This window comes from Lathyrus oleraceus, chromosome 6 (assembly GCF_024323335.1).
Source record: "Lathyrus oleraceus cultivar Zhongwan6 chromosome 6, CAAS_Psat_ZW6_1.0, whole genome shotgun sequence".
Classification (NCBI taxonomy): domain Eukaryota; kingdom Viridiplantae; phylum Streptophyta; class Magnoliopsida; order Fabales; family Fabaceae; genus Lathyrus; species Lathyrus oleraceus.
In genome coordinates this window covers 167,352,784-167,366,932 of record NC_066584.1, presented here as the reverse complement: position 1 = coordinate 167,366,932, position 14,149 = coordinate 167,352,784, and the positions used below count along the sequence as shown (strand labels likewise).

Sequence of the window (14,149 nt, the reverse complement as noted above, 5' to 3'; positions counted from 1 at the left end):
AGTGGATTTTTCAATCCTTCGACCTATATGTTCAAATCTACTGATCTCATAAAATGTTTCATTTTAGGGGATGAGTGATCATCATCACTTTATTAGTCTAACCTCTCGTGTGTGGAAAATCTGGACCCTCCAACTAATAGTTTATGAATCCAACATAGAATGATATAAATAAACCTCACAATCACACGGGTAAAGGAACGCCCCAGTATCCCCTTATAGCGTAAGCTTGCAAGAATACTATACTAGCATGACTGCATGAGTGTCAAAGAGTCTCTTAGTCTAAATGAGCTCTCATCATACTCGTGAAAAACCACCGTCCTTAGGGATATTCAAGGTTTTCAACCCTGGGCCTCAACAAATTACAATGTGCAAAGAATTTTTCATTACTTAGTAGTTGGTTGTGAAAACCTATATCTTATAACCTTTATTCCATCAGACTTTTTGCATGGGATCGCGAGTAGTTAGTTTATTGAGAAAGTTAATAGTTTGATGTTTTATTTCCTCTTACAACAATGAGCCACTCAACCAAAGAAATTAAGGAGCTTCTTTCACAAAATGAATGAAGAACCAGAAAATCGACCACCTATGAAACACCAAATTAGTGAGTTTGCATATTAAATGTACCTTTAAGTTTGTGCATGTTGCATCTATATTAATTAGGGATGTTTAAATTTAAACGTATTTAAATAAAAACTGTAAATTGTTCTAAAACATCAAAAATCACATAAAATTGAATATTAATAATTAAATATGTTTAGATGTCATTTTGTAAAAATCCCTAAAATCGGATTGGATTTGGATTGAATTTTGAATTGATTTTTTAAAACCGTTTCAAACTGAACTAATCACATGTATATCTTTTTATATTTATTTATTTATTATTAATATGATATATTGTGTTAATTAATTTATTATTTCATAATATTTATTTTTTAATACTATTTGTTAATTTAGTTTAATCTATTTATTTTTATTATTTTAACTGTTTAAACCTTATTAATTTTTAGTATGTTATATATAATATTAAATTTATTATTTATTAGCATTTTTATAATCTTAATAAAAATATATAATTTGTAACTTGAATATCTAAAAATTGTTCCAGATTAAACTTAGGTGAAATTGAATCAAATTTTTTTAATCAATCATCAAAAACCGAACAGCAAATAAATTCACTTTTAAATCGGATGAATTTTTACTTCAAAATCGATCCAAACCGTATCACAAATACCCCTAGTATTGATATAATTCAACATCATTCCCAGATCCATTGGATTTTAAAATATCAATGCAGGCAAATCTCAGCAATCTGCATTTGGTCTGGATTTAGATGGAAAGACAACGCAGAGGATCAAGATAAATAGGTCATCAAAATTAGCATAGTTCTCAAAATTAAACAAAACAATTGATTGATGCAATAGAATGAATAGGCAGATGATTTTTTATTCAAAAAAACATGTCAGTATAGTTTTATACTGCATATATAGTAAGTTATACAAACTAACTAGTAAAGAACCGAGTTCAAATGGTTTCAAATTGCTATTTACAAGAGATATTTGAATGCATTGGCAACATCTTGATGAGTAGCACAAAGTTCTGTTAGGCTACAACACCAAGCTGGTCGTACATGCCACCGGAAAGAGAAAATAAATATGAAATTTTGTGCACCAAAGCTGCATCAATATAAATAAAACCGTTTGATCACTTGATTCATGTTTTGTTATGGTTGTTCATTGATATCTCTTATCCTCTCCTGATTTGTTCTTTGACATGTGGGCTTTACTTTTTCGCACCAATTGCTGCTAAAGACTCATTGCAGACCGTTGAACAATGTCATATAGAGACAGCAGAATTTCAGCACCAATCAATGCAATAATGAGCCACTCTAGGAAATCGGATTTCCTGTTTTGAAGAATTTCTTGTAGAAATCGGATATTGTGCTGCAAAATAAAAAGGCAAAAAGTTATGAACAAAAAGATACGAGTCATAGAGATGTCCGGATAGAGAATGAAGTTATAAACCTCCACAAATTTCAACTTGAAATCAAGACTTGCAAATCTCTGAGTTAACTCAAATTCATCCCGGAGATACTCCCATATCTGACCGTATTTGGCATCTTTCCATGCGATGTCTGATCTGCAAACACCATTTAAAACTTTCTAAGTTAAAAGAAACATATATTGTCAAGTCCAATTGTATAATAATTAATATGATCCAACTTAAGAGTGAGTGAATACAATTATTAATATGATACAACCTAAGAGTGAGTGAATACACACATTATTTTACATTTTTTTTAATCATATTTACTTTTTCATGTACAAGACTGTACTCTGTATCTACCCTGTTCTACCACACAGTATAATTCACTGACTCATTCACACAAGATAGGGTTTCAATGTGATTGTGTGGGCATTTGGGAGGAGAAAATTATTGGAAGACGTCAATGAAAATCACAACAATAAAACATAGCTACAGAGGTAAGCAAGCACGGTCATGGCAGTTGCAAGACTAGGGATTGCCGTGGAAAAGTGTTGTTGATTCAAGTTTTCTCTTGGAAATTGGAATATTCTAATGTACCTTTAGGGCGCACACAACCTCCAGCTTTATTAAAACAATGGAAAATTAGAGAATGACATATTGACAAGTCCTGGAAATCATGTTAACTGCACATTCGATTATACATGTGTAAAACTAAAAGTAAACATGTTTTCAGTATCAACCAAACACTGAAGTTGGGGCTATGTGTGTAACAAATAAGTAAGAAAAAATAAAAATAAAAGAAATGTGTATATTATAATATTACCCTTAATAAAATTTTATTTTTTTAAGAATACATTTGGAAAATTCAAACTACACAAGTCATCGAAAATATTCTGAAACTGGCAACAAAGTATAATTGCTCTTTTCAACTTCAACACTCTAAGACAACGGGTATGGATTGCCTCCGGTGAATTTTTTACTGGAGAGGGTCCTGTGAAACTCAACACCATTCAATAATTTTTTAATTAATTTTTGTATATGTACTTGAAAGAAATCAAGTGATGAGATTTCACTGAACTTTTTTTAAACGGGAGACAATCTGTTCCCATAAGACAACCAACACAATGAGTTACCACCAACAGAATTATTACCTCTCAAATAGTCCAAGCTTTAGAATCACATCAGCAAGATTTGAATTTGCCTTGCCAACCAACTGGAAAAGTTTTTTCCTTTGCATCTTGAACTTTCCAGTCGCTTCCATCTCACGATTTATGTCTGTAAATTCTGCAACCATTCCGTCAACCTAGAATACAAGTCGAAGGAGACTGTTAAATCCTAAGAGGAACATCAACAGTATGTGGTATATCAAAAAATATCAAAGAATCCTAATATGCAGAAGATACCTGCCGGCCATAGTAATCAAGAGCAATACTTTGACCTAGTACACTGCCAATAGTTCGAATTCCATCAACGTCCAAGTATTGTAACATTATGTAATCTAGTCCTCCTAGCATCCATGTGCTTAAAGCTGATTTTTCTCTAACTTCATACTCTAAATTCTCAAAACAGAGAAAAATTAAATAGTGTAAAACCATGTTAACCTATCAAACATTCTGAGATAATGGAAACATTAGCTAAAATCAATAAATAAAGTAATCACAATCAGATGGCAATGGCATATCTATAAAACTATAAGTCCAAATCTCATGATTTTAAAGGAAAAGTGAAAATATTTGACTGCTGTCGCACATATAGATGTAAAATTCCCCCCAAAAAAATGATATTGCTCATTTCCTTCATCACTTGGATTGGATCACAACAAAGCTACATCACAAGAAAAAATACTTGCATAAGGCCTACAAGTTTTTACATCGAAGATGGGTGTATATCCTGATGCACAGTAGTGCGCAAAACCATTGAGAACCACAGTCCAAGAAAAGAGAAAACATACTTAAGCAAAGATTCCAAATCCCTTATATTGTCGGTTAACAAGATAACTGTTGAGAAGTGTGATTGGGCATAACTCAACCCTACAAAACCGGTTGATAGAGTGAGGATTGCCCCCATTTATAAACTCATGTTCAGGCCATATATTGTCCGATGTGGGACTCTTAACACACCCCCTCACGCCCAGGACTGAATATCTGGAGCGTGGAAATAAATGGTGGGTGGTCCGATAGCGGAAACCATAATAGGTGGCCCACCGGATCTTCAACGAGGCTCTGATATCATGTTAAGAAATGTGATCGGGCCTAACTCAACCCTACAAAACCGGTTGGTAGAGTGAGGATTGCCCCCATTTATAAACTCATGTCCAGGCCATATATTGTCCGATGTGGGACTCTTAACAATAATCAATAGAGCCCATGTTCTAGGAAAAACCAATACATACTAAGCAACCAGTCTTGTCTAAAACATAGTAATGGGCAAAGAAACCTCATTAGAAAAATAAAAGTTCAGCTCCAATTGTATACACTAAATTGCATGTCTCAACAAAAATTTAGTCCGTTTCTACCAAAACACTAAAACAAATCATCAATGATTGGTCTAAGGACCTAAGACTCTAAACCTGCAAAAAGAGGTGAGGTACATATGTATCACATACAAGAGGCTTATCTAGCCTAATAAAACCCTGCAAAAGATGCATTAATGAAAATTTTATTAAGTGCCATAGTCCAAATAAAATATTGACCTTAGAGGGAACATTAAATTTTATTAAGTGCCATAGTCCGGATAAAATATTAAGAGAATTGTTTCTATTCAAGGAATGAAGGAGCTACTCATAAAAAAGTCCTTACAGCAAAAAAACCTAGAGGAAAGCGACCATATCCTTTTAAAAAGGTTGAAGCTCCAAGAAAGAGGAGAGTTAGGACACTCCAAAAAGTGGAAAAGAAAGCCCCACTTTTCTTGCTAGATTCATAGATAACCATAAAACAATCACACAGAAATAAACAGTACAAGATCTGCAAAAATGTATTTTGATCAATATGCATAATGAAAATAAAGCTTTCCGGATGATTCTTTCTTCAGTTTTGAGACACACTTCATACAACCAAAATGCCATTGAAATTTGTAACAGGCGCTTAACAAATGAGGATACTTTATACAGTTCGAAAATAGGAATCACAAATGTGAAGCATTTCAACAGGAATTATAAGCAATGGCAACACAACAATCAAGAAAAGGATAACACGATAGTTGTTCCAGTGTAATATTGGGTTTGGCAGAATACTACAACAATACTGCTATATAATAAGTTCTCTTGGGATGCATTTGATACACCACCACAGTACAAGAAAAGTAGAGCAGCAAAGGACAAAAATTTGAGTCACAGCCCAACTCTTTGTCTTGTGTCTTGTTTGGTAGACCATGGACGAAAAATAAAAGTGATATTAATTTACATTTGTAGCACTTGAGTAGTGTTACACATGTATTATATAAAACTCACAGTTGGATTTATGTCATATAGATCATCTTTTTAAAATTTTAAACCCATTTGATATGTCGTAGAGGTGCATCAAGATTGATGTTTTAAACGCTTTTATGAAACAATATTAATCTTGACATATTTCATAATCTCAATACATTATCATTATACAATATAAAGGTAAACGTGTATACGTAGATTACTTTATGCTTTTTTTTCTTTGATGTTTAAATCAAACAAGGAACAACTACTTTTGTTTAGTCCAGTACCTCACTTTTTGGCAAATCAAAAGCTCCCAAAATGAAGAGTAGTCTCATCATTTGAGATAAGTGAAAAGACCAATAATAAGAAGTTAAGAACCATGACCTTTTAGTTTGGACCACTAAAATAAAGTGCATGATCTATTTTATAACAAAGTTGTCCAGCATTTTCTTAACAATATTTTAACTTAGAACACTTAGATGCTTTATTGAACAACCGTAGAGCATCCCTTCCTATCCTCGTCAAAGAACAAAGTTTACCTCATAATCATTAAAATAAACTACCATTTAATCCTTTTTCAAAATTATTCAACTTTCCCAACTTCAGTTTTACAAATAACAGAATTTTGTTAAGACATAGAATTTCCAATTGGAGGGAAAGAATCCTCCATAAGAAAATAAAAATAATAAATAAAGGTGAAAACATTAGTGGAGAAAGCTTCAAGTCCCAAAAAAAGGTCTACATGATATGCAAGTGTTAAACAGACCATATGCACAAAATAGCAGCACAATACCCCCAAAATTTTAGCTCTGTCAATATCAAAATCGCAAAGTTAGTCTAACAAACTCAGGCAGACAGTGCATTCATATAACAACAGATCAGTTTCCATAGAGTAACAAACACAATACAAGACATATCAAGGGAAAGAGTTTAAACAACATGCACACAAATAAATTACTTGCCTTCAGGGCCAATGAACTGTCTTAGGTAACTTACTAGTTTATTAAAAATGGAAAATAACTTGATTCAAAAAATGAGCTACGAATGGGAATAAGGATTTGAGTAATCCATGAAGCTTTTCAAGACAAATAATGTTTTCCATTCCATATACTAAACTATTTGTCCATCAAGAACGACCCATATTCATAATAACTGAGCGGCAGCTTCTAAACAAACAAACAAATAAAAAGCATTTAATTTGTGTACAGTAAAAATCAGATTGGAAAAATTCACCCCACAACAGCAATTATGTGCACACAGTAAATGTGCAGACTGCAGCTGTATACCAATAATACCCATCAATGCGAAAATGGATAAGTTGCAAAGCTCAGCCCAAGCCATTGAAGCCAATGGACAATGTGGCTAATGTTTTGTAATCTGCTTGGGGCGGGGCTAAACCAAAACTAATCCATATTTGAACCTAAAAACCTATTATATAGTGTTGTGTTAGGAGTTGCAACTGTTTGACTACAAGCTCGAAGATTCAAGTTGTCATCGAATCAACCAATTGCATATATGAGATAAGGATATCACCAGTAAATTATAAATCCACAGTGAATATTAGGCAGCCACTTTATAGCACCAATCTCCCTTTACATCAATGTTATTACGCTATCATTAGTTTAATCCTTCTACATTTATAAATCCTGTTTTCTTTAAGATTTTGAAATTTATAAAATGATAACCTTGACAAAGTATGGTTAAGAACTTTAGATGCAAATCTGGGCTATCTTGCCAGGGCTGAAGCTTGTTTAGAATAGAGGCTTCAAGAAGATCATGATTCAGCCGGATTTAAAGGTTCCTATTCAGCTTATTACTACTGGATGTGTGAACGCGCGTCTATGCAGCTCTTTGATCAGAGATATCCAAGGTTCCTATCCAGCTTATTATTGCTGACTGTGTGAACACACGTCTATGTAGCTCTATGATCGTAGATGTCCAAGCCTTCCAGATGAAAGGAGGCCACTTATGATAAGCCTTCCAGATAAAAGGAGGCCACTTACGAGAAGCCTTCCAGGTGAAAGGAGGTCACCTTTCTTGGTATCATGTGTTACGAGAAGCTAAAAAAGCTGTGGTTGGAATGGCTAAGTTCGGTTATCCTTACATGGTGGTAGTCAGTTTTTTATTGTTCTCCACAGTTCATTTTGAATGTTTTTGTTGATGCTTGAGATGTTAGTTTTCCAAGAGGTTTCTAGTTTTTTTTATTTGTTTTGGGGGCTTTAGCCCGTCCCAATCACCAAAAAAAAAACTTCATATTAGATACAAGAACTCACCATCCTTTCTCATTTCAGGAAGCAAACCAGATGCATGTTTCCTAACAATTTTCAAATAGCCATCAACCTCGTGTTCGCAGACATTAAACAATACAATGGAGCCATACTGAAAAACTACCATGTAACAGCCATTTGTTCCATTCAAGAAAGAAGAACCAGGACCCTGAAACAAAAAGCACTTAGCAGTTAGTATCAACAGATCTAAGACTCCAAATATATATTTAACAGTCGAGAAAGCAGAAGGCGGACAATTCATTAAATCATCCCGTGGATAAAACCTTTTCACAGACATAATAGCTTGTGAAAGGTTAAGAAAATGAAAGAAGAAATGGTTATAACTTATAATGTGAAGACAGTGAACTATAATTTTGAAATCATTCTATTTGACTTTATTGACCAATTTTGGAAAATATGTTTGTTAGAATGATGATTCTAAGCTTTTTTTGATTGTATTCAGGTTAAAGGAGTAACTTAAAACCATGACAACAAACAACTAAAGTAGAAAAAAAGCATATCATAAACACCAATAAACGAGAGAAGCAATATTATCAAGATTGCAAGTTAACTTGCAAGACCGCACGAGTTTGGGATCTCAGTCACCCCCTGCATTCTGAATCGCGAACAATTTCAATACTTGTCTAAGATCGAAGCAAGACCAGAACAAATAATTCCTTGATCATGAAATCAAACAATTCGGTAAGCTATTGTGCACTTTTAGCAAGAACCTAATCGGTCCGTGCACAGCCTTGAGGAAAAAAACCTAATAATATATTACTTTTTCCTGTATCCTGATAGAAACCAACTGATATATAAAAGAAAATAGGGAAAAACCCCTTTGAATTAAAGATTAAATCGCAAAACATCGAGGATCTGCACCTCCCAATACCAAAATGGCCCTTTTCCTATCAAACTCCACAATCCTTGACTATTCCCTATCTTCCCCTATTCATTCTAAACCTAAACTCACAGTATTAATAAAACTTAATTGTCCCTAATAATATAATAACTTTCCACTAATCAATCCTAATAATAATTAATAATTGTTACTTAAAAAGATAACTGCTAGTAAATGAAAAGTCTAACAATACTCCCCTAAAGATCCACCTTGTCCTCAAGGTGAAATAAAACACAGTAGGAAATATGTATCCCCATGGATCCCATAACTTGAAGGAAAAGAATTGAGTAGTACATGAAATATGAAAAATTCCTCCTAGATCAAATTTGCTTGCTGCATCAGTCCTCTAGTGAATGGTTGTTGGGGCGATGGTGATACTGATAGTGGAACTTTCTTATTCCTAGACTTTATCTTAGGAATATCAAGAAACATGGTCGTGCCGATGTTTGATGGTTTTGACAATGGAGGTTATTGGTCTAACCATCCCGATAATGGCCTATCATATGATTCTTCATTCCCCATAGAATCACTTTTTGACCCAAATTTCTTGAGAATTGCATCTTTAAAATTTCTCCAAGTGGATCTTGGATTGTCTGAAATCCATAATTTGTACCATGTGACGGCTCTACCACTCATCCACTGGGAAACTTTTGGTATTTTATCTTCTTCTTTACATACACCTCTTGCATCAAAATATTTCTCAACCTTGACCACCCATCCAACAACATCTCTTCGTTCAAAGATTGGTATGTCTAGTCGTACCTCTTTGAGTTCTCTTCTCCAATCTCTAATTTCTTTGAACACTTCATCAAAAATGTCAAATATTACTTCCATTTTTAATGATAACTCCATTCTCTGTTTTTTTTTTTATTTCCTCTCCCGGATCAGAAGTGCTATGATACCGGTTGATAGAAACCAACTAATATATAAAAGAAAATAGGGAAAACCCCTTTGAGTTACAGATTAAATCGCAGAACTTCGAGGATTTGCACCTCCCAATGCCAAAATGGCCCCTTTTCCCTATCAAACTCCACAACCCTTGACTATTCCCTATCCTCCCCTATTTATTCTAAACCTAAGCTCACAGTATTAATAAAACTTAATTGTCCCTAATAATATAATAATTTTCCACTAATCAATCCTAATAATAATTTAATAACAGTTACAGTAACTAAAGAGTCTAACACAACCTTGCACCATCTCTCTGTCTCGACTTTCACCATCTCTCACAACCATCTCTGCCTCTCTCTCAGCCATGCAAACCCCTACCTCTCACTCTCTGCCAGTCGCACGCAAGGCAAAACAGTGAGATCTCTCAGTCCCACTCTCAATCACGCAGTAAGGCTCTGTTTTCTATTTTTCGAAGCCATCTTCGTTTTTGTTCATTTTGTCTCTGTTTTTTGTGAAAGGCTTTTTCTGTCTCTTTTGTCATCTGTTTTTCTGTTTTTGGCAAGTTGATTGTTACTTTTTTTTGTCTCGTGTTTTTCGTTTTTGACCTCTGTTTTCCGTTTTGGCATCTAAATTGCCTGTCTCTGTTTTTTGTTTTGGGATAGATGATCAGTACTAGCAGTAAGCCTCCTTCCACAAGAAATCAAATGCAAGTTTTGGGACTAGAATAAGACACAAATGTGCCAAAAAACGCTACAAGGAAAAAACAAGATGTGGGAGGGCTCAACGTGGTCTTTGATAATGAAATAGCTCGGCAAATAAGACACCAACTCAGGTGGGAATCTTACGGTGATGCACACCAAAAGTTGCAAAACTTGGGCATCCGTGTGTTGAGCTTGACTTATTGTTCTTCTGATTGTGAGAGGAGTTTGAGTGCATTTGAGATGGTATGTTTTCAAATTCACTCACTGGTATATTTAATTTTTATACCTACTACGTGTTACGCATTTCAATTTAATATTTAATTTGTTTAGGTCCATACCAAGAAAATAAATCAGTTTAAGCAAAAGAATATGAATGAATTCTTGTTTATAATGACAATTGCAAGATTTGGCAACAAGAAGGCTGAAAGGAGAAAACAAAAAACAAAACACGCGATAATTTCCTGATGATGATTGGTGATATTCAACTTAGGAAGAAAAAGTAGGTGTCAGTTGTGTGGTTGTGGTTTTTCCAGATGATGATTTGATTTGATTTGTATTGAAGAGATTGGAACTAGTGCGACATCGGTTGCACCTATAGATGCGTTGGATCTCCCTAAAGTTATAGAAAGTAACAACGAAGGAGGAGGTGATGATAGAGGTGATAACAGAATTGATGGAGGAGAGACTGAGATTAACGAAGATGGATGGATATTATGAGGATGATATGACTAATTGGCATTTGTGAATTGATCTAGGCTTTAAGTATTTTTCTTTGTGGACTTGGTTGTTTTTTTGTTTAAGCTTTGATTAGTTATATTTCTGGACTTGGCTGAAATATTCCTCTCCTAGTTGTGATATTGCGACGGGCAGTCTTGCTACCCCTCCTCCCGATCTTGGTCCTAAACTCGATCTTGACAGTCTTGGAGAGAAGATAAGGTAGCAAACACATTTCATGAATGTTCTATAAGGTTAAAGTCAAATGGGAATGACATGATTATTAGATAGACAATATTGGTCAAGGAACGACTTTCTTATTCACACTTTCTAACAAAATAATATAAAATAACGAAAACATGGAAGAACATGGGGTATATACAGTAGGATAGCTCAATAGAGACTTACCTTGGAATCGCCAAGATTGCCAAACTTGAGAACTACATAATTGGTCATTCGTGATGATGGTGTGACAAAGTTTGGTTTGTTCTGCTCCACCAAGGTTTTTAAATCAACACTAGATCCAAAATGAAAGTGAGATACATAAAGTCAACATGTATATAAGACTGAAAGCATTTGTGCAGATAAAAACGTTTAACTATCTGGTTTTGAAAACTCTGCAATACTTGCCCTATCCCTTGTTGAGTTTGGAGAGAGGAATTTGGAAGGAGAGTAAAATATTTATTTGAAGTAACTCTTGTCTAGTTCAATAACATTTTACAAATCTAATGACAGCAACATAAAGTTGAAATATGGAAATCAAAATCCAACCTGAAAACCTAATTGAAAATTCCTGGTATTTTCTGATTGTTGAGAATTTGAAATTGAAATTAAGAGAATGAGAAAAGACAGAAAAACAATGAAAATTGATATTATGTACCTGGTAGAGAAGAAGAAAGCTCTAACAGGAATGGCAGCTTTGGTATCCTGATCGAAGGTTCCATCATGAGTAGAATCAGCATGAGCATGAGCATGAGCATCAAGTTCGGAGCAAGAAACGGCATCGTTCAAGTGAAGTGTAGGAAATGAAGAAACGCAGCGTATAACGGATGAGCGAAAAAGAGGCAGGGTGAAGGAAGATGCATGTTGTTTTGTTGAAGAAAGTGAAGGAAAAGAGTAAGATTTTGATTGTGAGAGAGTAGTGATTGTTTTGAAAGCGGGAGAGGAATGAGAAGAAAAAGAAGAAGGAGACGAGAGGAATGAACGAAGGAGTAAGGTAGTTCTGAGGGTGAGGTGAGTGAGGTGAGTGGTGTCTAAACTCCGCAACATCTTTTTCTCTTGTTTCAATCACACAAACATGGGAAGAAGATGATCCAACACTTTCACTTCTCAACCCTTTCTTATTAATTTTTATTTATTACTTTTCACGCCAAGCGTCTTATGTTTCACTTTGTTTTTCTTTTACTTTCTCCGTAACAAATTATATGCCACTTTTCAAATTAAAATATCTTAAATTATAAATTATTTATGTGTTTAATTGAAATATATTGAAAATTTAAAGGATTTTACACCGTAAATTAAATATAGACGTCGGATATTAAAAGAAGTTTGAATTTTATTTTAAAAATCTATAAAATAATATAAACGAATGATGGTGATTAATTATTTATTTATAACGTTAATTATTTATTTTATTATTATTCTATTTTTCAAGGCATAATAGATGTCTTGGTAGGGTGTATGTGGGTTGGGTGATCCCATAAAATACGGTCAAATTCACCTAAAAGAAATCTAAAAAAGTGAATTGAGTTGAATAATTGAGTGGATATGGGTTTAAAAACTAAAAAAATCCATTAAAAATTTTTTTACCCCATACCTCGTCAATTATCCCTCTACCCCTACATTATAATTTTTTAGACCAAAATACCCTTATATAAATAAGCTATACTTCTAAAATTTTCATTTTTACTTCACTTTTGCTTCAAGTCTTCTGGAAACACACATTTCATCGCTGCAAATCGAAACTCATTTTAGAAGTCTTTCGATTCACATTTCACATGCCGGAACGCATTTAGCAAGTGTTCTGGTTTTCTCCGGTTCACTGAAACTCTTCACAAAAGATTTCTAATTTTCAAATTTTGCACTAGAGCTCTTCACAAAAGTCCTCTGATTTTTCATTATTTTCACCAAAAGTTTTCTCAAAAGTGTTTCGAATATGTGATTTGTTTTTCACACCGGAACTTTATAAGAAGTGTTTCGGTTCGTTTGTTTTTTGTATTTTTCTTTTAATATTTATAGTGACTTGAGCACGAGGCAAGGACGGTAGGATTCCAGATTTTGGTTTAGGACGGGGTGTTCCATCGATGTTGGTTGGTGAGGAAGGGCATATTGGTGAATCTGCATCCGCAGCAAAGCCAATTGACTTTCCAGGATGGTCGTACAATATGTCTCTTTTGGTAAAGTATGATCATCATGTTGCTCGATATTTATAGTTCGGTGAGGTAAGTAAACGACGTGTATTTGACATTGAATAATATTTGAATTTTTTATATTGTGTTTTATAATATGTATTTTAATTATTTCTAGGAGAGTGGTTTGAAAAAAGAGTTAAAGGTTGTTGGACACGGGCTGAAGCTGACATCGAGGGTTCCACAAACTCTTCCACAACACATGGAGAGTTGGTTTCTAGGTCTGGATTATCTTCACTTCGGAGAACCAGTTTGACGAAGATAGACATTGTAACAACCCAATTTTAGTATTTATTTATTATACTATTATTATATTTTATTTTAATTATGTGGAGTGTTAATTAATTAATTGGTTGTTAGGTAGTATAATAATTGATTATATTAATTAATTTTGGTGTGTTAATTAATTATTTAGTTGATATGAGATATAATTAAATAATTGTATTAATTAACTTAGTGTGTATGTGGGGTTAGTTTAATTTAATTGAACTAATTAGAGATATTTAAATATTAGGTCTTATTGGGCCTATTAATTAAATTAGAAGTATCATGCTTTAAGCCCAAATAGAATACTAGTATATAAGAGGGGAGGAGAGTGAGAATTAGGATTCATTTGATCATTTGAAGGCAATAGAGAAAGAGGAGAGGAAAAGTAAAGAGAAGAGATAGGGTTTCCAGAAAATTGAAGAGGTAAGGGGGGAATCCTTATTATTATGGGTTAGTATGATTGGGTCAATGGGTAGATGTATGTTTAGGTTAAAATCCCTAATTTTGTACGGTTGTTTGGAATTGTTAGGTTTTTATGAGTATGTTCGATTGTGGTGATTGATTGTGTTAAAACTGCAAATTAACGTTATATATTTAGAGTATTGTGT

General features: G+C 33.8%; 1 protein-coding gene across 2 annotated transcripts; it reads right to left on the bottom strand.

Moving 5' to 3' along the window:
- Positions 1-1,409: 1,409 nt before the first annotated feature.
- Positions 1,410-12,208, bottom strand: LOC127091595 (protein RETARDED ROOT GROWTH-LIKE). Of its 2 annotated transcripts, XM_051030282.1 has the most exons (7): positions 11,747-12,207; positions 11,275-11,383; positions 7,666-7,828; positions 3,387-3,535; positions 3,135-3,286; positions 2,022-2,136; positions 1,410-1,940 (listed from the first exon to the last, which is right to left on the bottom strand). In XM_051030282.1, the coding sequence occupies exons 1-7, from the start codon at positions 12,133-12,135 to the stop codon at positions 1,803-1,805; spliced, it is 1,215 nt and encodes a 404-aa protein (XP_050886239.1). In that variant the 5' UTR covers positions 12,136-12,207; the 3' UTR covers positions 1,410-1,802. The 2 variants fall into 2 exon arrangements, with proteins under 2 accessions (XP_050886239.1, XP_050886240.1); XM_051030283.1 differs by lacking the exons at positions 1,410-1,940; positions 2,022-2,136 and adding an exon at positions 2,791-2,974 and having other exon boundaries at positions 11,747-12,208.
- Positions 12,209-14,149: the final 1,941 nt, after the last annotated feature.